Source organism: Trachurus trachurus (assembly GCF_905171665.1).
Source record: "Trachurus trachurus genome assembly, chromosome: 23".
Classification (NCBI taxonomy): Eukaryota; Metazoa; Chordata; class Actinopteri; order Carangiformes; family Carangidae; genus Trachurus; species Trachurus trachurus.
Window position 1 is genome coordinate 21,462,426 of NC_139912.1, and position 25,565 is coordinate 21,487,990.

Genomic DNA, 25,565 nt, shown 5'->3' on the forward strand with positions numbered 1-25,565 from the left:
GATCTCAAAACAACATGCACCGACAATTAAAAGTAATGAACCTACCTCTATGACTGTAGGGATTATGGCAATAGGCGAATTTGCCAAAATGTTGAACTATCCCTTTAAGTATAGATTTGGCGAGTGAAATCCGAGCTAAGCTAACTTGCTAAATGCGGTGTGGTAGGAGGGCTCTCTGCTCAGCTGTATCCTTGGACAAGTAACAGTAGTCAGAGGTGAGAGGGGCAGGGTGAGTAGCAGTGATGGTCTGTCTGTCTCTCTTTGCCCTGCAGCCCCCCCGACCCACCCCGCCCGCTGCTTGAGGAAGCACCGAACACGGACCTCAAGCCCCCTCCTATACTCCTACCCCAATGACATAGTGTTTGATTTTGAGCCCGAGCCCGTTTTCCGAGGTAGTTAGGCCTCCGTGTGTGTTTCCTGTGTCTTTCCACCTGCAACCCCTTCCTTCCTACCCCCCCTCACCCCCCATCACACAACCCATCCCACTGACTTCCCCCGCACACACACACACACAAACCGACCACTCCCCCACCCCCACCCCCAGCCTCCCCTCTCTCCCGACACACACATACCTGTGTCACATCCACCGTGTGTTCCCCTCTTTCTGTTTCCCCACTGTTTACGTCCTCACATGCTCTGTCACACACACACAGACCACACACAGATCACACACTGATCACACCACCACTCTGATGTGACACCTCTTTATCCTCTGGATGGTGGTTTTTATCTCATTAAGATGCTCCGTTACTCAGCGATTCGTTAACTTTTGTGACAAATGAATCAGCAGTTGTTAAGGTCAGTTTCTTTATGGCACAATAATTAAAAAAAGGCGTCAGTTAACATGAGTCCAGGCTTCAGCTGCTTTAAAATGAGGCCATTTACTCCCATTTGTTTAGATGCTTAAAATTACACACAACATCATCAGTAAATCCTGAAGTATTTAAAGGGTAAGTTCACTGAAAAGAAAGTTTTTTTTTTACCTGAACTTTTCTCTTTTTTTTTCAATAATGTGACTAAGATTTCAATTGCAATGGTAGTTTAGGTAACACTTTTAAAATAATTAGACTTAGAAAACTGTATTATTACTTTTTATTTACACACTACTACACACTATTAAGCTTTCCTTAGTTTATAACGCATTGTATTTTCATACTTAACATAACAAATGATGATTCAGCATTTTTTATTCAGTATTGGATCAATCACAACCAGTTATTTAGAAGATGTTATTTACAAAGTGTCAATAATTTTAATAGATTAATAGATATGTATTAGAATATAGAATATCAGAGTTAAACATTTACAGCTATTTATGAATGACATATTAATCAATGTAGGAGGAATACTTCATAAATGATGAATTAAGTATTTGATAATGCCTAATAGTGTGTAATTATTATAAAGCAGTGCTACTGTGTTAACCTTACCCCAGTGTTTGAGGCATGTTTTACACTAGTAGTCTCTGATAAAATAATGCTTGATTAGAAAGAAGTGAAGTGGTCTGATCATCTGATCTTTGGATTTGAAGTAACTCAGGTTATTTACATTGATTTCATATCTTTGCTGATTGAAGATATTGATATATAAGACGTATTTTCCAACTCACATGATGGTGTAAGACTAATGCTGCATTCACATGGAATCAGGCAGACGGCAGGCAGACTACAGCCACGGGACGGAACTTGACAGACAATATGTTGCTATGCCACTGGCGTATTGTATTATGTTTTGTTATTATATAGTATTATTATGTATATGTATGTTATTATTATTATCATAGCTGTACATATCAAGGTCAAGGTCAAGGTCAAGGTTTCTTTATTAATACCAGCTGGTAAATTTGTTGTGCAGACAGGCACTCAGCAGTCCCAGTACAAAAAACAGCCGCACACACACAAATCACAAATATAAAAGACAACATAATATGGCTATACAATTCAGATTTATCTTGATATTATATTGCAAACTGAAACTTATACATTTTTAACATAGTTGAATCAGCAGAGACGATATACTATCATTAATAATTAAGCAGCTAATAACAGTGATGGATTTTTGATTATTAAACCATTAACTGCCATCCAACAAAGCACCCCCCTCACCTCTCCTCTGCATGTCAACCAAACACACACACACACACACACACACACACACACACACAACTGATACAGACGCCTCAGCTCCCGTCTTTCTCTTTCTCTCTCTCTCTTGACTCTGCAGCTTTATCTCATCTTCTTCTGACCCGTGTTTCTCATTCTCTCCACTTTTTTTTCTTTTTTTTTTGTTATTCTTTCTCTTCTTTTCCTCCACGGCCCCGCTCCAGGCTCCACCACAGGACTGTCGGCCACACCACCTGCTTCTCTACCCGGCTCCCTGACCAACGTCAAGGTCCCACAGAAGTCGCCATGCCAACAGAGGGAGCGCAAGTCGTCATCCTCGTCCGAGGACCGCAATAAGATGGTAAGAGATTGTCACAGTGTGTTGCAGGACTATTTTTCTTGTGTGTGTGTTTTTGCTGACCATGTTCCTTGTAAAGCAGAAAACCCTGGGGAGAAGGGACTCCAGTGATGACTGGGAAATCCCCGAGGGTCAGATCACTCTGGGTCAGAGGATAGGCTCTGGATCCTTTGGAACTGTCTTCAAGGGAAAGTGGCACGGTAAGACCAAGAACACACACCCTGTGTTCACACCACCACAGGAAACTTATCAGGCACCTGTTTTAATCCTTGGGGAACACCATTATCAACACACACCTTGATTTTTGATTTATTCCCAAGTGCTCCTGTCAGAAAAAACTCTGACTCCCTAACTCAGTGTGCAACGTTCACTCAAAGGATAATTACAGTTTTTTACATTCTGGACCTTATTTCAGAGACAGAATAGAGAAGTCAGAAAACATCACAATACTGACTGACACACTGTTGGTTCTGCTCTTTAATGGGTATTGTTGACTGTAAGGAAAACACCCCCTGTAACCATAGGTACAGCCAAATCAACCAGGCATGTCATTTGAATTTTGGCATCATTTGCCCGAGGATGATACAATGGTTTCTCTTTGTATAGATCGTAAAGGCTGGGTTGTTTTGCATCCACAGACAGGATGTTAAATTTATTATTGTGATTTTAAAAAGATCACAAAAAGTTGTAAAAGTGTCTCTGACAAATGTAAAAAAAAAAAAAAAAAAAAAAAAAAAGAATTGGCTCATCTTGTATTCAAGTCAAGTACCTTATGTGACCAATTGGTTTAATGAAATATGGATCATTAAAGGCATCTCCTCCTCTCCTTCCCTCCCTTCTCCTCTCCTCTCCTTCCCTCCTTTCTCCTCTCCTCTCTTTCTCTCCCTTCTCCTCTCCTCTCCTTCCCTCCTTTCTCCTCTCCCCTCCTCTCCTCTCCTTCCCTCCTTTCTCCTCTCTTTCCCTCCCTTCTCCTCTCCTCTCCTCTCAGGTGACGTGGCAGTGAAGATGTTGAACGTCACTGCTCCTACGCCACAGCAGCTTCAGGCCTTCAAGAATGAAGTGGGAGTCCTCAGGTAACCTCATCCCCCTTCTCTTTAACCAGGAGAACCCACTGCACTGTCACTGTTTCTACTGTGCTACAAACATCTGCACTTCTTTTTTTTTTTCATCAACCTGTGCATGTGTGTGTGTTTCTACACACAGGAAAACGCGTCATGTGAACATCCTGCTGTTCATGGGCTACACCACCAAGCCTCAGCTGGCCATAGTGACCCAGTGGTGCGAAGGCTCCAGCCTCTACCACCACCTGCACATCATTGAGACCAAGTTTGAGATGATCAAGCTGATCGACATCGCCCGGCAGACTGCCCAGGGCATGGAGTGAGTTCCCTTCAACAACATGTCAGATTTTTATGCTTTTGCCTGTGTGTGTGTGTGTGTGTGTGTGTGTGTGTTTGGTCTAATAATGTTTCTCTTCCCCCTCAGTTACCTGCATGCCAAATCAATCATCCATAGAGACCTGAAGAGCAACAGTATCCTTTTTTTAAAAAAAACTTTCCACTAAGTCAGCTCATCTGTAGTCCGAGGATCAGGGCCGAAAAATATAACCTCCATCCTTTGGAACAAAGAGAAGACTTTTCCTTGACCCCCTCCCCTCCCAGATATTTTCCTCCACGAGGATCTGACGGTGAAGATCGGTGACTTTGGCCTGGCTACAGTCAAGTCCCGCTGGAGTGGCTCCCACCAGTTTGAACAGCTGTCTGGCTCCATACTGTGGATGGTCGGTCTTAGTTTTCCAAGTATACTAATACTAATAATCCTACTGTGTATATACCATGCACTGATAAATGTATTGATATTGTATAGTAAGGATGTACCGAACCTGAATACATTATTCAGAAGTACACAAATAATGCTTTGATCCAGAATAGTTTTTCTGTCCGAACTTTCTCCTCATTATTCGGGAGCTTTTTTCTAAAGAAAAAGAAACGTTTGGATGAGCAGCAGCACATAACCAGGTGACTGTGGTTCACACTCCAACACAGTAGGTGGCGGTAGCATTTTTCTCATAGACAGTAACGGGAAAAGAAGCAGCTAGAAAACGGTGGATTCGCAAAACGACTTGTTTCACTACTGGAATTTGATCCATTCAGTCCGATTACGTTTGGAAAGTCTAGAAGAGCCACACAATTAAATTATTTTATACCCGTTCTAGTTAGCCGAGCGCTGAAGCAGAAGTTAGCCGGCTCCTAGCTTGGCTTAGCTCTCTAGCACGCCCACTTCCGGTTTCTTCCCAATACGAATAACAAATCCAAAGTTTTTTTAAAAGCCTGAACCCAAACCCGAATACAAACTGGTGTGTTGTGGTCTGTGGGTCATGTGACACTGTGTTTGCTCTGACAGGCTCCGGAGGTGATCCGGCTGCAGGACAAGAACCCCTACAGCTTCCAGTCAGATGTTTATGCGTTCGGCATCGTGCTGTACGAGCTCATGTCGGGAGCGCTGCCCTACTCCAACATCAACAACAGAGACCAGGTGACGAACACACTGCTACCGAATAAGATCTCTTTTCTCTTCATGTGTTGTCATAGATACATTATATGACCTTTATTTTATGTCGAAAGACCACTGAGGAGGAGTCGTCATTTACGATGTGTCGTCCGCATACAGGTGGAATTTGCAGGACGATATCATTAATGTATAGAGAACAACACTGGCCCTAGCACAGAGCCTTGTGGAACACCATTTGAAATATGTTGGAAGTCAGAGTGAACATTGTTTTACACACTGTAGTCTAATAGAGAGGCAGCTTTTAAACCATAAATAACTGGCAGGATCAAAACCAATACAGAATGATGATAATTGAATGATCAACAGTATCAAATGCTTTAGACAGGTCTATGAAGAGAGCAGCACAAGACAATTTGCTATCTAGAGCAAGTGTGATGTCATTTGGCATCATCTGATAAGTTATAGTAAATAAAAAACTGTGAGGAAATAAAATGATTGTGTCTTTATGCATCATCCTGTGCATTTAATTATAAATATGAAAAAATTAAATGTATTTATTTAATTCACTTCATAATGATCAACACTCTCACAGTCTTTGAGCTCTTTTGGAAGCAGCAGCTTTTCAAGAAATGACAAATTGACTCACATCCATCTCCTCTTCCCTCAGATCATATTCATGGTGGGTCGAGGTTACCTGTCCCCTGACCTCAGCAAGGTGCGCAGCAACTGTCCGAAGGCCATGAAGAGACTGATGGCAGACTGCCTGAAGAAGAAGAGAGAGGAGCGGCCTCTCTTCCCTCAGGTGAGACACAAGTGTTGATGTTATTTCATGGGGAGGGAGACGGATGTACATGATTGAGTGAAGACCTCAAACACAGGCTTATATCAGGCTGTTGTTTCTATAATCCTTTGATCTGAATACCTTGTGAATACACAGTATATTTAATCAGAGAGCCCACACTGAAAGAACCTATAGGTTTTAATATAGGTTTGAATATATGTGACATATAAAATTGGCCTTTTTCATATATACGCATATATGCTATATATGTATATGCACCATAGCAGCATATATGCACCATATATACAGCTCTGGAAAAATTAAGAGACCACTTTCACAAATGTTTCTTAAAAGCATCTCTACATGTATGACAGTCATTCTTTTCTTTTCTTTTTTAAACACCAACACAAACACAACTCATTCTACTTAATGAGACACTGATGAGGTCATCACCTGAACCACATCAGGTTTTATAGGAAGATTATAAAAACCACTGCTGGGATTAAACATTGACATTATCCCACAAAAACTGATTTATAAACTCTCCCTGAGTTAAAATATTCTTGCTGTGTTGTTTAGGAATAAATATGAACATGTTTTCTTTGCATTATTATTATTCAAGGTCTGAAAAGACTTGATATTTTTTGTTATTTTGACAAGTTGTCATTTTCAGCCAATAAAAGCTCTAAATGACAATATTTTTATTTCAATTTTGGGTGAAATGTTGTCGGTAGTTGATAGAATAAAACAATTTTTTTTTACTCAAACACATACCTATAAATAGTAAAACCAGAGAAACTGATCATTTTTGGAGTGGTCTCTTAATTTTTTCCAGAGCTGTATATAACATATATGCGTATATATGAAAACGGCCAATTTTATTTATGTCATATATTCAAACCTATAGGTTCTTTCTGTGTGGGAGTGAGTACTTGCATAAGATTGATATGAACAGGCCGATGGTGTAGATTTGTGATGATTATGGCTGCAACATAACTACATACTTCCTGAATGCACTAGTAAGACATGTTTGATTTCCTCTATGTTTACCTCCTGATAATTGAAGTATAATATACAGATGGGTGACAACCTATAGGAAAAGCTTAATTTCTCCATCAATTCCAACCACTTTTTAACCGCTATCACTGTTAAGCTTTTGTCAGTGGAGCACTTCCTGCACAGGTCTTTCAAATTAAAAGCCTTGCATCCAGTCAGAGAGCAGAACTGATGGACGTTGAGGATAGAAACTGATGAAAGTCTAATCCAAACACACAGGAAGGTTTTAGGCACAGCATCTTTCTTGGTTTTGTGTTTGTTTGTTTTTTTTGCATTTATTATTGAAGTGACTCTGGCTGATGAATGTGCGGCTCTACTGTGTACTCCATCAGATCTTGGCATCCATCGAGCTGCTGGCTCGCTCATTACCCAAAATTCACCGCAGCGCCTCGGAGCCTTCGTTAAACCGAGCCGGCTTTCAGACGGAGGACTTCAGCTTGTACGCCTGCGCCTCACCCAAAACCCCCATCCAGGCCGGTGGCTATGGTGAGCTCACACACACACACACACACACACACACACACACACACACACACACACACACACACTCACACGCTCTCATGAACATCTGTCTAAACAGCATTGGTCAGCAACTCTTTGTAACTGTTGGTCACTTCATACCAAAGTCAGATGATGTTACACTTGATGCTCATCCAGTCAGTCTGTTCTCCATGTTTATCACACAGTGTTATATTGTTGTACAGTGTGATTCATACATAGTATAGCTCACACCTTTTAAAGGGATAGTTCAACATTTTGGCAAATTGGCCCATTGCCATTATCTCTAAGAGTAGGTTTGTTACCTTTAATTCTCATTGCAAGCAATATTTAGAACGGCGGAGCAGAGCCGCGAGCTGCTCAGAGCTACGCTGCGGAGGCTAATTGATTTCTTGGTTTCCCTAATCAAACTCATCAAATACACAATCCAACAACTCCAAAACGCTCTGGTGGACAAGTTGTGACCTGCACATTCACCACGCTATGAGATAATAACGGAACGTTACACGCATCAGCGGTTTTACATGAATTTACCTCTAAAACAACTCTGTCTCGTAATGTTCCATTATTATCTCATAGCGTGGTGAATGTGCAGGTCACAACTTGTCCACCAGAGCGTTTTGGAGTTGTTGGATTGTGTATTTGATGAGTTTGATGAGGGAAACCAAGAAATCCCATTAGCCTTCGTAGCGTAGCTCTGAGCAGCTCATGGCTCTGCTCCGTCGTTCTAAAAATAGCTTGCACTGACAATTAAAGGTAATGAACCTACTGCTATGACTATAGGGATTATGGCAATGGGTCAATTTTCCAAAATGTTGAACTATCCCTTTTAATATATGAGGTCGAAGTCATTTATAAATCAATATTTTTTTTTTTTTAGACAACCCCAATAGACTGCTGATACCAACGTATAAATCCTCTAAAATATCATTCTGTCAGGAGATGATTGATCTGACACTTCATTAAATACTGTGGTGATTGAATGTGACTAAAAACTCACCCTGAGACGATGACATAAATGTCAGATGACTCCTTTTGGAGAGAGCCATTTAAAGTTGTGTCATCATAGCAATAAATAAAGTTCTGTCAAGGTAAAGTTATCACATCCACAAGAATCAGACAGAGAGGAGGATGAGCCATAAACCATATCACTCCAGCTCTGGCACAGAGACACAGTCATATTATCAAGTTAGTTACTTAGTACTCACTACTCAGTGATAATATTAACAAACCCCAACCACAAAGATTAAAGCAGAGACTGTTGGGTTTAGTTTACGTTGAATTGAATGATGTAATATCACATCCACAAGAATCAGACGGAGAGGAGGATGAGCCATAAACCATATCACTCTGTACAGTCATATCATTATCAAGTTATGAATAGTTACTCAGTGATAGGGTTGCAAAATTCTGGGAATTTTCAAAGTTGGAAACTTTCCATGGGAATTAATGGGAATATATGGGAATAAACAGGAATAAATCCGAAATTTACAAAATTGAAGGCTGGCCCTTAACAGGGAACTTGGGGGGAGGGGGGGTAACATTTTACTCAACATTCATGTTTTTGTTGTTCAGTAAATTAATTGATTGTTCATACAATAATTAAAACTTGATAAAGTTCTACTCACAAATAAATCTGTTGAAATACCATGTTTTTTAATTGTATTATTTTGCATGGATATCTGCTTATGACAAAACCAAATACTTACATTTATGTTTAGATATGATACAGTTTGTTTAAATTACCCCCCAGTTTCCAGTTAATTCCCATAAATTCCCATAGCAAGTTTCCAATTTGGAATATTTCCAAAATTCCCCAGCTTAACTTCCCATGGAAAGTTTCTGGAAATTTACTGAAAATTTTCCACCCCTTTGCAACCCTACTCAGTGATAATATGAGCAATGTTAATGAACCCCAACAACACAGATTAAAGCAGAGACTGTTGGGTTTAGTTTACGTTGAATTGAATGATGTAATATATAATGGGTGTAACTAGATAATGGACGACTGCTTCCTCACTCATGTTCTCCATCACTTTATTATTGTCTTTCAGGGGAGTTTTCAGCATTCAAGTAAGTGCTGCAGATCCCACCAGTCCATCCCTCGTCACTTCTCAAAAAGTCTCGTGTCCCTGCGGTGGATTCATCCATTACTGAAGAAAAAACTACAACAACAACAACAAAAAAAGAAAATTTGAAGTCTCAAAGAGCCTGGGCTGTTTTCTTCCTCTATCACCCTGAAGAAGGCAGCCTCACCCGGAGGCACCAAAACAGCTTGTCCAGCAGGCAAACAGCCACAACCACACACGACAAATTAGGGAAAGAAAAAAAAAGACAAAAAAAAACAAACTTGAATGACACAAAAAGGAATAAAAAAAATGATTATCCATACCAAAACAGTTTTCTTGCCTGCTGGAGGGAAAGGAAGAGGAGACGGATGGATGAGAAACGTGAGGAGAGGTCGAGGGCTCTGGGTGCCACTCATCTCGCCATCTCCCAATGTGGGCGAGGAAGAAGAGGAGGAGGAGGAGGAGGAAGAGGAGGAGGGGCCCCGGTTTACCAGCCGGGGGGGGGGTGTGGGAGGGGGCCCCGGCTGAACTGCTCTTTTGAGTGACGGCACGAAGCGGTGGTTGGCCCCCGCGGAAGGAGAAGCAGCCTCTCCCAGTCAGACGGATGAGACAGGGAGGTCAGACTTTGAGCCCGTTTTCCCCGAGAAGAGCTGGACGACGTCACTCAGCGAAGGGTTAACCCTGAAGGAAGATGACTTGAAAGACAGAGCTATTTTTACTTTTCCATTTATTTCTCATGTTTCCTGATTATTTTTTTTAGCTAGCAGCTGCTAGAAATGATGAGTCTTTTTTTGGTCCTTTTTCTTTTCCCAAGAGATGGTAGCTGCAGCACAGGCCTTTCGCTTGATTAGTTGTTTGTTTTTAAATCGCTGACCAAATTCTGCAAAATCTCGTCTTTTGCCTTCTCGTTTGCCTCCGAATTTGACAAAACCGTTCTCGATCCATGGGAAGATTTTGCATGTGAACGCAGGAGGAGTTTTTTTTTTTTTTTTTTTACTTTCTATAGATTCACAGCAGAGAATCCAGAGGCCGATCTCTGGAAGGAAGAAACGCTCATTTTGTTTGGTGTTGGAAGCTGCATGAGAGGGATTCCTTGTTCCCTTTAAAGAACCTCGGTCTAAACCAACAAAGGTCCATTAGCGTGCTTTTAGAGGCGTTGGATATTTCCACCACCACCCCCCACCACCCTTTTTTTATTTTATTTTTTTGTTTTTACAAAGGGTTTGGTGTTGATGTGAAAGCAGGATGTTTGTCTGCAGGTTTTTCCCGTTGTAAAGCCTCTGCAGCCTGCCGAGCCGAGCCGAGCCGAGCCGAGGGAGGAGCACAGCTCAGATTGGTTTGATGACGGAATTTAAACGAGGTGCTTTAAAGAGCCCGTTGAAGCCGAGCTGAGCCGCTGCCCGGGGTGTGTGTGTGTGTGAGTTTGTGTGTGTGTGTATGTAAATGAGAGCGTGCTTGTGCTCGGCTAAAGGAGTGTGTACAGTACTTGTGGCTTCTTCTCGAGCTTCAAAGTTGTTACACGGCATCTTTGCAACAAAAGCTTGTGATGCTTTTCCACAAAACCCAACCTCAGATTTCTTTTTTTGTGACAAGTGCATGTCCTGTCTTCTTTTTTTTTTGGTTTCCTATTTAATTTTTCTTTTTTTGGGGGGGGTGGGGGTGTTTGTCGATCATGTGGCTTTAATATTGCACTCAGCTTATTATGGGGACCTTACTTGCTGCAGCCGCCTGACTGAAGGCGCTGCGGCGCGATCTGCTGAAAGGACCAGTGATCTTCTGGAGAGCTCCGTTAGTCTTGAAAATGTTCTGTCAATCACACCTTTTACCTTTTCTACTCACATGCACCTGTACCTTTTTTTTTTTTTTTTTCATTCCAGCGTGTGTTTAGGGGTTGTAGGTGTTCCAGGTTCTTTTTATTTTCTTTTTGTTATTGTCATTGTTTGCCTTTTTCTGTACAGGCAGGCCTGCAGATATTTACTTATTTATGTGAATCTTTTCTTCTTTTTTTTTTTTTTGTTCTTGTTGTTTTATGGATTAATTTTCAGAACGGCTTTATTTGATGCTATCAATTTTTTTTTTTTCGTTTTGAAGCTTGTTTTAGTCTTTGTGACTCGTGTACTTGCACTTTGTAGAGACGGATCGAAGTAAATGAGCGACTTGCCTTGACTTTTTTTTTTTTTTTTTTTTTTAAATTGAAGAATTTTGACGAGCAGAGCCGATGACCCAACATCCATCTGATGCATGAGTCATCTGCAGGAGCTGGAGTGTGAATATTTTTCCCCGAGAAGGCTCCGATTGTGATGAAGCCTTCAGGACTCGGAGCTGGCTGTGGCATCAGACCTGGTGTGACGGGGAGCTGAGAAAATAAGACTGCTGGTTTGGTAAATGGATGTTTTTTTTGGAGGTGGAACACACAGCTAAAGCATCCATCCAAACACCAACGAACTGCTTCCTCACATACATCACGGGTCGTGTTTGTCTTTCCATTATAAACATGAGGCACCCTCACCCACCCTTGGTATTTTTTCTTTCTTTTTTTTGCCTTTTTATGGAACAGTCCAACTTGTTAGAAGATAAACTTATGTCATCTTACTCATCATTCCCACCATATGCTGTAAAATGGAGAGGGCTGTGAGTTTAGCCTAGCTTAGCACAAAGTACTGGAAGCAAAGGAAAACTGCTAGCCCCAAAGCCAGCACAGTCTTATTGTTTGCCGTTCTCCTGGATTAATGCCACCTCCTTTTTTAATTTGGACATTCCAGACAGCTCATGAAATGTGTTACAAGAAGCATATTCAAAATCCACCAAATCTGGTGCAGAACACGTCATTTAGCTTCAGAGAGCAGATGAAAATGGGCAAAACCAACTCTGTGAAGTCTGGAAACAGTGTGGTAGATGTTTTAGCAGCTGGTGTGTGTGGCCCAACATCCCATAGGTGATGTCACTCTGTTGATTTGGCTTTGCGGCCACGTGTTGCACTGCTGTGGGCAAAGCTTTTGAAGGGTGATCCTAGGTTTAGTAGTTGCGGTCAACATTCCTGCCTAAGCCGGGCTTTCAGCTTTTATTTTGAAAGTACAAAATGCCATTCCTACATAGGGAATCTTGTATCTGTGGATAAGCATTCCGCCAAACCAATCCAAGAAAAAGACTAGTGCATGTGTTTTTGAATGGGATGCCACAGGTTTAAACATCTCAGAAGAACAAAAGGGAAATAGTGGAAGAGCAGCTTGGTGAACATTATGGAGCATTTAGCAGCTAAAGTATCGGATCTTCTCTGGTGCTGGTGGAGACCAAAACCGAGCTTCAACAGACCCGTAGTTTGTGGAATGGTGTGGTACACTGCAAAAACTCAAAATCTTTCCAAGAATATTTGTCTTATTTCTTGTCAAAATGTCTCATTTCTAGTCAAAATGAATCTCTTTCCACTTAAAATAAGACTCATCACCTAAAAATTTACTTGTTTTTAGATGATTCTCACTTGTTTGAAACACATTTTCACTTGAAATAAGTAGAAAAATCTGCCAGTGAAGGCAAGTTTTTTTGTGCTTGTAATAAGAAAGAAAAACTTGCCCCACTATCAGATTTTTCTACTTATTTCAAGTGAAAATATGCTTGAAAGAATTGAAAAGTGTCTAAAAACAAGCTACTTTTTATGTGACGGGTCTTGTTTTAAGCATAATGAGATTTATTTTGACTAGAAATAAGACAAATATTCTTGGTAAGATATTTGAGTTTTTGCAGTGTATCAGACATTCAAGCTGTTCTAAGACGCTTGATGTTTGTTTCCATTAACTCCTCATCTGGATTTATGTGTTAGCACAACATGTTAGTGTTTAACACATTAGACAGATTGGCTTTGTGTCAAGTGTTTTGTTTTCACATTGTGCTCATCTGCCCCTAAGTCATCAAAAAATTTGGCAATATCAACATCATCTAAAAGATGTTAGGGAGCAGCATTAGCATCCTCGGCAGCTGTGGTTGATACATAGATAGGCTATGACAAAAATTGTTAACTATAGCCGATAGTTAGTCATTCTGTTAGCTAAAGTGGCGGCCATGTTTTTTGGGTCACATGGTGTTAGTTTACAGCATGTTTAGGCTGTTTCTGGATGTTGAGCACAAACTGGTGTGGGTGGATTTTGGTTTCTGGCACTACGGACCAGCCAATAGCAGAGAGAGAGAGACTCTAGACATGAGGCTAACACTAACCTGGCATAGTAGAGTAGATGTAGGCCTTTTTTCTTTCTTTTTTTTTTTTAGAATATTACATATCTCCAGTCTGAAGTCTCTCTGTCCACGGCTTCACACAACATCTGAAGAAAAACTCCCCTTTTCCACAAGATGATGAACGACTCAGCGATTTGTCTGGTTAAGGTGGTGAAGGACGCTTTGTAGTTTCATCACTAATGACTCAAAAGAACTTCTCGGCCATGAGGTTCTCAAAGTTTGGAAGATGCTCGGACATCGGTGAAAATGACCACTGGTACTTCTGGAAGAGGAGGACGAGGTCATCATGACCGGCGATTGGTTCAGCGCTGAATCTGCAGACGCCTGAAGTTTTGAACAGGAAGCTGCATTTTTTGCTTTAGAATCATTATTTCTCAGTAGATTTTATAGATTTAAGGGCTTTTTTTTTTGGCCCAAAGCAGTTTTCTCACTTCTCATCAATGGTGTGTGTCCAGTCAGATAGTTTTAGCTATGTGTCTTGTTATTTCTGAGATTTTTTGTTAGTTGTTTTGACCGTATCCTGTGGTCTTCTTCAGCATTTAGTTCGCAAAAAACGATCTCTACGCGAGGTTTATTTGCATTCCCAGTGCTTTTGATCGTCTTTTTTTTTTTTTTTTTTTTGAGAGGTTTAAATATCAGGATGTGTGCTGATGAAGACCATGTGAACAAAGGAGTAAGTGGACCTTGAGTCAAGACCACCCGCATCACACGACGCCCCCTCAGTCCTCTTCCACAGGGACCGGTGCCGCCCGCCCAGCAGTGGAGATCTGCCGCTTCACTCTCAGACCGAACATTGTCGTACACACACTGAGGAAGCTAACAGCTATTAGCAGTGTCTTTCAGAGTGCTGTATTTATTTTCCTCTTTGTTTTTCTGTCAGAATATCATCACTGAGGTGTGTTCTACAGCATCTACAGGAGGAGACGCCCTCCTTCCCATCTTCTTCCACTCGACGCACAACTTTGTGTTTCAGCATTTCTCTCCTTCATTCCCCACCCTCTTCTGAAACATTCCCTCTCTTTCTCTCTCTCTCTCCTCCTTGCCTGCACCTTAAACCCCAACGATTCCTTTTCAACTGAGAACTATCATGAAAAAAAACTTTATGGAGATTTGTCGTTTTTTTGTTTTGTTTAATTTTTGTTTCACCTGTAAATAGTTGTACAAAGGAAATACTGTCAGTTTGCTAGGAGGCATGGAGACTACAAATGTAACAAATTATAAAACCTTCAAAATAAAAGAGGAAGATTAAAAAGACATTTTGATAGGCAGACTTCTGAGAAAAATGGTGAGTGTAAAAAATATTTAAGGCTGTATCATAAGAAGAAAAAAGCTTAATGTATTTGTTGTGAATATGAAAAACTGATATATTAAAGAAGTGCATGAAAACTGTAGCTTGGTTTATTAGTACATTAATGGGCTTCGGTGATGATGATGTGGTTTTGCTGATTTGGAAATATTTATGTCCACATGGTGGCAGCATCTACTGTAGTAATGTGATGAGGAACATGCTGCTGCACAGAGGGATCCATGCCATTGTTTGGGTTCAACACATACTTACATAAAGGAGGGAGGGGTCTGCAAGGTCAATCCTTTTTCTGTCATGGCTTTTATCAATGGAAACAAATCAGGAGAAACTTGTCAGAAAAGGAGCCAAATTTAATTTGACTGAAACATTTAAAACATAAACCAGTAGTAATGAGAAAAATATCTATAATAATATAGATAGTATTATAGTATCGAAAGTATAATAAATACTTGGTTCCTATATATATATTCACTCACAATATATATTGTGTACTGTATACACAATATATGAGTGTGTATAAACACACAAAAATTGCACCACATGTCATGCTACACATCATCAGGCTAATGAGAATGGAAATGCATATTGTGTAGTAATCTGTAGAAATAATAGACTTATATAGGAGGAAATAAAATAAATATTACAATAAATGTGATATAATAGGGAAAAAAGGAAGAAAGGGTAAAATTAAAAGACATACAAAATAATACATTATATATTAGTGTAACATATTATTTCATTGGTCTGGATTTCTGCTGGAAACTGTGTTGTGGTGCTAATGAGGGGGGAGAAAGACCGTTTCCAGTTGTTACTCTCTTAACTAAGTGGTTTTAATGAAGTGATGTAGTCCAGAGGTCAGCTGAACATGCAGATGCCTCACAATTTAGGAATAATTAGGAATTATAGGTGGTACTAAAACAACATAATGATTATGAGATTATGTGGACACTACGAGATGAACTTTGCCCTCACCGACAGATTTTGATAAAAACACACACGTCTCTCCTGCCGTTTGATGATGTAAGCATGATTGACCCCCAGCACAGCGCTGAACAGGAGGATCCAGTCCAGGAGGAACGGCATGGACTTGGTTCTGCCTGGGTCTGGTCTCTGATCCAAGCAGATGAAGTGGTTTTGCTGGTTTTATCAGATCTCGGCCTTCAGTGTGGGCACTGGGGAAGTTCACAGCTGAGTGTGAAGCAGCCAGGATGAGGGTCTGCACCTCCAGGTCTGAGGCCATATGATGCTTCTCTGGTGAAACTGTGAATTTCAGGAGTGAGGGTAGTTGAATCTCTTAAAGGGATACTTCACCCAAAATCGATAATTCACCAATTTTCTTCTCACCGTCATGCCAAGGAAGGGTTTGGAGAACTTTCGGAGTTATCAAAACGCTTTTAGGGTCAGTACGGATGAGCTGTATGGAGGTATTTGGATGTTTTGGACGATTCAAAAGTGAGCTCTATCCGCCACCATTATATGAAAATCCGTTGCCAGCCGGACCGACCCTGGAACTCCAAAAGCGTCCGAAACCCTTCCTTGGCATGACAGTGAGTAGAAAATTGGTGAATTATTAATTTTGGGTGAAGTATCCCTTTAATTTACCTGCTAATTCAGGTGCTCCAACCATCATCTTAACTCTTATGGTGACAGGAAGACTGAGACTATAATGGTTTCATCCACAGTGTCTGGACAGATCACAGCACCTGGTTGTGGTGAACCCTGAATCTTGCGGGAGAACCACAATTAATGTTGTTAATTATGAACCCCATATGTCAAACCTACAGTAGATTGGATAGGTCTGTTTTTCTTTTCTTGTTTCTTTTTCTTTTTGGTAACAACACTGTAAACACTATTGGTATGAAAGACATTTAATCCTTATTACAATGACTTGTTAGACACTCAACCATGGTTCTGTTTGCTCCTGAAAAGAGGAAGTTCTCTGCTTTGACAAAATGAGTTTGATGTTGTAGTGTAGGTCTGTGATAACACTGTATCGACTGCAACAGGTAGCTGCTGAGATGTCAGTATCCACTAACAGAATGAAGACAGGTCCGTTTTCTCTGCAGAGTCTCAGTGTCTCATTTATAAAAAAGCTTGTGACGATGTTTGTGACAGAGCTGAGGGCAGTTCTTCACTGATGCTGCAGGAGTCACTGAGGAGCTGCAGTACAACTCCTACAGACAGCACACACACACACACACACACACACTCACACATACAAATACTTATCAGATCACTTGGAAACTTGGTTTGTCTGAAAATGCGATGCAGGAGAAATTAATTTCACATCATGTCAAATTCATTCATCTGTGTTAAACACTTGTTGAACACGAGTGTGTGAGCGAGTTCTTCAGTGGCTCTGCTGGGATCACATCACGCACACACACACACACGCACATACGCACACACACAAAGGCAGTTTGACTCATACAGCTTAGCAGATAAACAGCTTTAGCAGATAAGCGCACTCAACCCTGTCTCCTAGAAATTTTGTTTCGATACAACAGCAAACTCATTTTGTAGGAAATGTGATGGCCGATTGAATCACAATCAGAGGTTTGTATTTTATTTTATTTTATTTTTATCTTTTATGAATGAACGATCAAGTGAGACGCGTATTATCAGCATCCAAGTCACCAGGAAGTGGTTGCCGTGGATGGTGGTTGTACAAATGCTTAAAGGGACAACGAGGAGTTTCTCCAGCGGCAGAACGAAACAATATCGCAACAATAAAAAAGTCTCATATTAATGTGGATGAATCTACGTTACCCACACTTGTTAATGGACCCATGTTCGATAAATATATCATTTTGTCTCTATCGTTATTTTGTTATTATTAATGCTGGGCGAGCCGACCAGCGTTTCCTTACTTTCGGTTTCGCGGACGCTGCCCGGCGGGTCATGAGAATAACGCCGAATGAAAACATGAGTCTGTCTTGCGCCGGTCAAAGAATTTCACGGTGCGCAGAGGCTCATAAATGTAGTGGGAAAACGCTTCGCTTTTCCAAAACTCCTCGTTGTCCCTTTAACCTCAACGGGAATAATGGTCACTGCAAATGGATAATGTTCTATCAGACATTTGTCATTTGCCAATTACATAAATCAATATATCCCCAATGTGGTGATGTTTACTCTTATATGAGCCTGGTCGCTTTTTCACTGTGTTGGTCACCTTTTTCTCTACAGAGCTCCCCCTACAGATTCAGTGTGCATATTTTCACTGTCATAAAACCTCCAGCTCCAGGTTCAGCAGGTGTTTCAATTTTTAAGCCACGGTTGGTTCATGCACCAAAACGGTTCAGTTCTGTACTTGTACTGTTTAGGTTCTTATCATAACATATTGTAAATACAATGAAGAGTTAAACCCAGGGCTGTTGCATAGGGGAGAAAGGGCCCACTGGGGCCCCACAAAACCCCCCAATAGACTAATCTTTCTATCATTCTATTATTCTACATAAAAAATTGTTTAGTCTATGCTGGAGCAACTGTAGCCCTCCACAATAATAATAATAAGTGGCTATATTGGCTCTGGCACTGTCAAAAACATAGAGTGATAAAAAAAAAGTGTAAGAAAAAAAGTGGCTATGAAAAGTCAGGGGGCAGGGGCCCAGGATTCCTAGCAACAGCCCTGGCTGAACCTCTTCAGTTTTTGCAATTGACATTCCAGAATGAGTGACTGAATGAAACTCTCCCTCATTTACCAGAAGCAGACCCTTCACTCAGGACTTTGCAGGAGTTCCTTTGGCAAAGAATTAAAGCTTCAAGTCTGCTTGTGTGAGTCTCTACAGCTTAGCACACCTGGATTTGAACCGTTTATCCCACTCCTCCTTATACATATCCTCTCAAGTCTGGGCTTCATCTGGTTTGCTTCAGACTTGTCCCAAAGCCACTCCTGGATTGTCTCGGCTGCGTGCTTTCGGCCACCGACATGCTGAAAGGTGAGGCATCAGTCCAATCTCCGGTCTTTTCCTCTCTGGAACAGGTTTTCTCCAAGGGCCGCTCTGTTTTGGCTGCATTCATTCTTCACTGAGCTGAATTCACCTGTGTGTCCCTCTGTCCCAGCTGCTGAGAAGCTTTAAAGGGGTTTTATACCCTGGTATTGTTCTTTAGTCTTTGCCACCGTTTTATCGCTGAGATCTTCAGGGAGTTCCTGAGACTTCATGGTTGGTTTTTTGCCCTAAAATGCAGTGTCAAAAGGTAAAGTATGCTTTTAGGAAGCCATCCCTGTCTTCTAGAAATTAGCTTTATATACAGTACAACTTAGTCTGGACTCTTACTCTTTTACCCACCTGTCTATTTTAAGATTCTGACAGGTACCAGCATGAAATAATGTCCTACAATGTCCTACACCTTTCCCAACTCTGGACCCAAGGAATTCAGTAGAATGGTTATTTTTTTTGGACAAAAAATAAGCTGAAAATGTTTAGATCACATGTATATTTTAAACTGTGTGCATTGGATAAGAACATTTGACATTTTTCTTAATCCTTCAAGTGTCTACTTTACTATTTTGACAGCTACCAGGATGAAATAATGTCCCATGGGGTTTATTTCTAACCCCAAATCTGAACCTGAAGAAAATGAAAAAGAAATGAGCATAGCTTTTGAAGTTAACAACCTACAGAGTCAAATGAAGACATTTTGTGATACTTTATATAAACTAGTATATAGTACCTCCAGAAATATTCTCAGCACAACTCAAGGATAACGCAAACCGAAAGCCCAGTTTTGAGTACCACAGGAAAGGCTCTGAATCCATCCACACAACCATTAGTTATACTGTCTACTGGGGGGGCTGGAGCCAATCCCAGCTGATGTTAGGCGAGGTTCACCCTGGTCAGGTCACATGTGCCGACAGTGATAAACAACCTCGCACACTCACATTCACACCTATGGGCCCTGTGGAGCCAGGTTACCTTGTGTGCATGTGTTTGGACTGAGGGAGGGAGCTGGAGAACCTGCAGAGAACATGTGCTAACCGCTGCATCACCCTGCAGAACTCATCTTTTATTTCTAATGATGAAATTCCAATTGTTTTTATTATTAATTTAATTTAATTTAATAAGTTTATTTGTATCAGGGACAATGTACAAAATAACATTAGTCTCGAAATGAGAAGAGATGCCTTGTACCGGATTTAGCTTACTAGCTACTTTCCATCCGTAGTCCCTGGGCAGGTTAATCAGAACAATAGAAAGGTAAGAATTATCAATTTACATTGCTTTCTAAACATCCATACACAAAAATGCATAATACACCCTCTCAAACATCACAAACACTCGAGACATATTTCATATCAGAAAGAAACATACAGTTATTAAAATACTTCACACTTTGCCAAGGTTAAAAATAATTTAGGCTCATGATTAATGCTGACGTGACTGGTTTCTTAGGATCCATTGTTTGACTTCCTGGGAAAAAACATTGAAGTCTGTACAGAGTTTCAGAGTTGGAAGATTGTTCCATGATTTGACAGATTTAAAAGAAAGGGCAGATTGAGCAAAGGCAGAGCTACGCTTAGGAATATTACAATCTCCACTTGAGACAGATCTTAAAGCTCTGGTGGAGTGCTCAGAGCAGAGTTTAATGAAGGTTTTCAACGGGGGAGGGGCAACATGAATTATTTTGTACACTAAACGAACATCAGAATACATCATTAGATTATCAAAGCGAAGCATTTTATATTTGTTTAGTATTTTACAGTGATGATACTGTCGTGACTTTCTGTCTAATATTTTCAGAGCTTGTTTGTGTAGTGACCTGATGGATTTCAGATGTACTTGCCTGAGACCGACAGGACATGCAGAGCCAGGACATGAGTTCCTGATGTTTCTAAAATTTAACACTAAAATGTATCCCATGTACATTAATGGGTGAATGCAAAATGAAACATACTACTCTTTACAGTTTATAAAAGATGAATGGATCTGAATGTTCTGAAGGAACTGCGTAGTTGGAAGTGTAATGTGTCGGTCCATACAGAGGAGCAGAGCGCTGCACAGTGACCTGACTCTATTTCAATTTTCCTGCAGCATTCAGATTGTCCACAACTCTGAGATATGATAATCCACACCATTAAACAAATTTACAACCATGCATAAAGTCCCATTAGAATGCCTGTCTCTCTTATCATATGTCCCATTAATCACCTCTGTGGTTACAATACGGACACTTTTATTCATATGACAGCATGTACAGTAGTTGCCATAAGATCCAAATCCTCCCTCGCATCACAACAGTGGGAAACATCTGTCTGGGAAATGTGGGAGGGGGTGAGGTGAATGAATCATCCTCTGAACTGACAACTCTGCATTGTTGGTGAATGAGCAAGTGTGGTATTTTCAATAATTTAAGGACATTTATAGATCACCCACGTTAATAGCATCATTGAGGACCCTTTACAGATAAACATTATAGGCGAGTAAAAAAAAAAAAAAATAGTTGTCTACATTAATGTTTCAATCTACATTTCATAATAAACAAATTATAAGTATAATTTAATATGACCAAGACACCTAAAAACAAAAACACGGCCGTTTTCATCAATTTACAAGCAAGTGGGCAACACACATACATTGGAGTGAATGAGTTTTCTGGGCGCTTTTGCAATACCCATATCCTGCCACTCGGGGCGCAAAACCCTTACCACGGGAGTCAATGGTGGTGTCGTTACTCTCTTTTCCAGTGCTCTGGTAACGCCAAGATCTTATCGACCAATCACATGGCAGCAACTCACAAACTGTGTTGATAGCTGGTATTTTTACACACAGCTGTCTCAAGGGTTCAACGGAGGATGCGAAAAAGAGGAAATACCCAGTGAGCAGCAAGTGTGCCAAAATGCATTTTTATCTTTTTTATTTCTGTTCATTTATTTTTTATTTTTATATGGTAGAGCAGAGAGACAGTAAAGCAGGGAGTGAGACTGGAGGAATGATATGCAGTAAAGATCATCTTGGTCAGAAGTCGAACCGGTGATCACTGCTTCCGACTGTGCCAATATGTACACTAACCACTCGACAACTGAGTGGTTTTTGGATTCCAGAGGTCAGAGGAGAAGGGCCAGACTGTTGATACTGATAGAAAGTCAACAGCAACTCAAATTATAGCTGCCGTGCAGCGATGGGTCTGTCGCACTGAGCTAATTGGCAAGTGGCAGTGCTACGGTAGCTTCACAAATTGAGTAAGCCATTGTGGTGTATTTTCTACCTCCTAATTTGTTAAAGGAATAGTTCACTCAAAATTGAAATTTCACTCATTATCTACTCACCCTCATGTCGACTAAGGGCTGGGAGAAGTTTCAGAGTTATCCGTGGCTTTTCTGAGTTACAGGGGGTCTCGGCGTAGCAGTGCATGTCCATATAACGGTTGCAAATGGATACCAACTGTCTTCATTACAAAAAGACACACCAAAAAACATCCAAATACTTCCATAGTGCTCGTATATAATTTCTGTCTTGTATTGAAGCCCTGAAATGTGAAATTGTTCAGAAAAAAATTAAATAAGTCTATATTTCAAGCTTGTTTGCAGCGGAAGCTCCTCTTCCTGGTCCGTCCAAATCTCGAGAGATTTGCACCAGCATCAGTAATCGCACTGACGATCCATTTGCAACCGTTATATGGACATGCACTGCTACGCCGGGACCCCCTGTAACTCAGAGAAGCCACGGATAACTCTGAAACTTCTCCCAGCCCTTAGTCGACATGAGGGTGAGTAATTACCCTCATGTCATTAATTTAGTCAGTAATTTACCCTGAGGGTTGATTGTGGGGGCAAAAACATTGCCCCCTGCCGAGGAATAAGAAAAACCAAAGACCTACCAAGGGTTTTGGGATTTATTACAACCCTTTGTCTAACCAAAGGGAACAATCAGTAAATAATAAACAATGATCATCAAAATAAAGACGGAGTCGTGCTGTTCGGCAGAGTGGGGTGCAGCGTCTCTCAACCACAGAGGTATCAAGAGGCTGGGCACCTACTGCCAGAATGGCTGAGCCTTGAGTGCATGACAGTTACAGATAAACGAACAGTTCAAGGTAAATACCATTGTCTGAAAAGGAAGTCCAAAGTAACTGATGGCATTACTCAGTGTGGCAGCTGACTCTTGTTGATTAAATAATCACTCCTTCTGTTTAGAGAGGTGGAGTTTTAGAGAATATACTATATAAGGTCAGGACTTTTGGCCAAAGCTCCAGAGGCTTCTCGAAGATTCGGCTTTTTGACACTACATCTTTTTTTCGTAATAAACTTCTTTTTTTACCATCTACAAAGAAGAGTGGTCATCTTTCCATCAGCATCGGCATCGAAATATACTACACCATTCACTGTCGTGCAGGGAGATTTGAAACCACTGTAAAAAGAAAAGTTTTTGAGGTAAGATTCTAGTCTATCTATTTTGTGCATTTGTTTCACAAAGACCATCTGGTATTTTGATATGTTATCACCAACTAACTCCCTCCTTAGGTCTTGAACACACATCCTCTGACACCAAGAACCAGCTCCTAACTCACTGAGCTAATTGTCTGTGAGAGAGATCTGGGGCCTCATTTATCATTGTGGATACACCTTTTTTTACGCCATTTTCCCCTCGTTTTGTGCGTACGCACTTTTCTCCGCCAAATTTGGGATCTATCAAGCCAAAACCTGACGGGGAAAAGTGCGGACATTTACACCCATTTTGACCCTGGCGTACGCCTTTTTTGAGGAACAGGAGGAATTGGCGACACCGTTGCTGAGTCAGAGAACTGCAATGTGAGAGGGGAGCGGAGTAAATTTAGAAGAGCACAGTAGGATTTTTTAAAGTAATTGTGGTAGTGGTGGACCGTTGATGCTGGCAATCCAACCCGCTCTATAATAACACTAGGCTTTATGTTCATTGATAAACAGAGCGCATTGTGGATTTTGCTTTTTTGATTAGGCTATGTGTGACGTCCGACAAGGATCAAACCATCCAAGTTTAAAAACACACCGGCAGCAGCGCACACTGATCTGCAGCTACTGAGACTGTTATTATTCTGTCACCTGAGTTAACGAGGTGCACGTGTGTTTGGAGCTGACGAGAGGAGAGAATAAAGAGCGAGACAACGCGGCCTGAGGAGGAACTGTGAAGGACTCAGCTGTAATGGAAAATGACCTAAACCGAGTCCAGTAGAGCTGTAACTGTGTAGTGGGAAGGCGTGCAAAGTAATGGTAACTATCGTCCTGCTTCCTACATTGTTTTAACATCTAGGTAAAAAGAAAAAAAAAAGGAAAAAAAGATTTTCTGGGATAAACGGGCAGATTACATAAGATTCTTCTTCTTTCTGCTCCCTTTTGTTGAGATTTGGGAGGTTTTTGTTTTCATTGTAGCTTATTAAAATGCAAGATCATTTTTCTGACTGATTTATTGCCCGTGTATCTGCTTTCGGAGAAGCGGAGAAGTTCCGCTTCTTTCCCCCGTCCTCCGCCGGTTGTCTCCGTTGTCACTTTGTTGTCACAAAAGTTGCTGCGCCACAGAGAGCACATGGCTAATTACAGGGCCGGCCCTAGCATTTTGGTGGCCCTAAACAAGATTTTTGTTTGTGGCCCACTCTAAGCGCAAACACCAAATCACATACACTGCTTAAAACTGAATACAGACATGTTTAATAGACAGATGTAACAATACTCAAGTGTTTTATGTCTAATCTTCCGCTCTAAGCACACTGAGGCCAATTTGTCCTAGAACACTGTATAAAGAAATAATTTAGGCCAAATTTTCTGAAAATTTTCAAATCCCTTGTGAAAACACTCCTTCAGTCATGAGAATGAACTGTTTTGGTGCTTGAAATAGGATATGAATACAGTAATAGATAAGTGTAGAAAACAAGTCTAAAATGAAATTTTGTAAAATCGCCTTTTGAGCATAAATGTTGTCATTCTGGCATTCTATGTTCACCAAATGTCTCAAATGTGAGATAAAAGAAGCTGAATATTGACTTCAAAGCTTCATCAGATTTTTTAAATGAGAAATTAAAACAAAAATATTTACTAAATAAATGGAATTGTTGTGCAATGAAATAAATGGAAAACACACAATTTACATTGTTCATATAGTGTTGTCACTGTGTCTGTGCTGTGTGAAAGGTAAAAAAAAAAAAAAAAAAAGTGTAGAGCTCAACAGGTCTGTATACAGAGCTGGAGCTGAGTTTAAGTCTGAACTTTCTCATATATATATATTTTTTTAAATAACCATGCTCATCAGATGAGTCAAAACTTTCAGTGTCTGAAGCACCGTCATCACCTCTTCTCTCTCTCTCCTAACGATTCTGTGGGTTTGAAGCTTCACCGTTGTTTTAATTGACAGGTTCGGTCTCCTCTGCCGTGTCTCTCCATGCCAGCCGCTGTAGGTAAACCATGGAGCTAAAACTGTGATAGGAAGGACCTTAGTGATCCCAGAGTGCCAATTGGTTGGCCGAAGTTGACTGACAGGCGATTCAACCAATCACGTATGCTCAAGTTGACGGACAACGGATTCAACCAATTACGCACAGTGAGAGGGGACGATGCGTGCACTATGCTCTGTTATTGGCTCTCAAACCCTGGCTGTGAATAACGTAGGTCATCGAGGGCGGGTGTATTTGAAAGAGGAGAGCCGACCCTCGGTCACGGGAGCAGTTAAACCACTTTTCTACGGCGTAA

The 25,565-nt window shown here is 40.8% G+C and overlaps 1 protein-coding gene across 1 annotated transcript in view; it reads left to right on the top strand.

Moving 5' to 3' along the window:
• braf (B-Raf proto-oncogene, serine/threonine kinase) overlaps window positions 1-9,502 on the top strand; it is a 29,866-nt gene extending 20,364 nt beyond the window's left edge. The window contains exons 10-20 of the mRNA XM_083999602.1: window positions 273-392; window positions 2,327-2,463; window positions 2,543-2,660; window positions 3,449-3,533; window positions 3,664-3,840; window positions 3,946-3,992; window positions 4,122-4,240; window positions 4,864-4,995; window positions 5,639-5,773; window positions 7,141-7,294; window positions 9,361-9,502. Coding sequence (XP_083855728.1) covers window positions 273-392; window positions 2,327-2,463; window positions 2,543-2,660; window positions 3,449-3,533; window positions 3,664-3,840; window positions 3,946-3,992; window positions 4,122-4,240; window positions 4,864-4,995; window positions 5,639-5,773; window positions 7,141-7,294; window positions 9,361-9,383 — 1,247 coding nt within the window. The 3' untranslated portion in view covers window positions 9,384-9,502. The remainder of the gene's footprint in view (window positions 1-272; window positions 393-2,326; window positions 2,464-2,542; window positions 2,661-3,448; window positions 3,534-3,663; window positions 3,841-3,945; window positions 3,993-4,121; window positions 4,241-4,863; window positions 4,996-5,638; window positions 5,774-7,140; window positions 7,295-9,360) is intronic.
• Window positions 9,503-25,565: the final 16,063 nt, after the last annotated feature.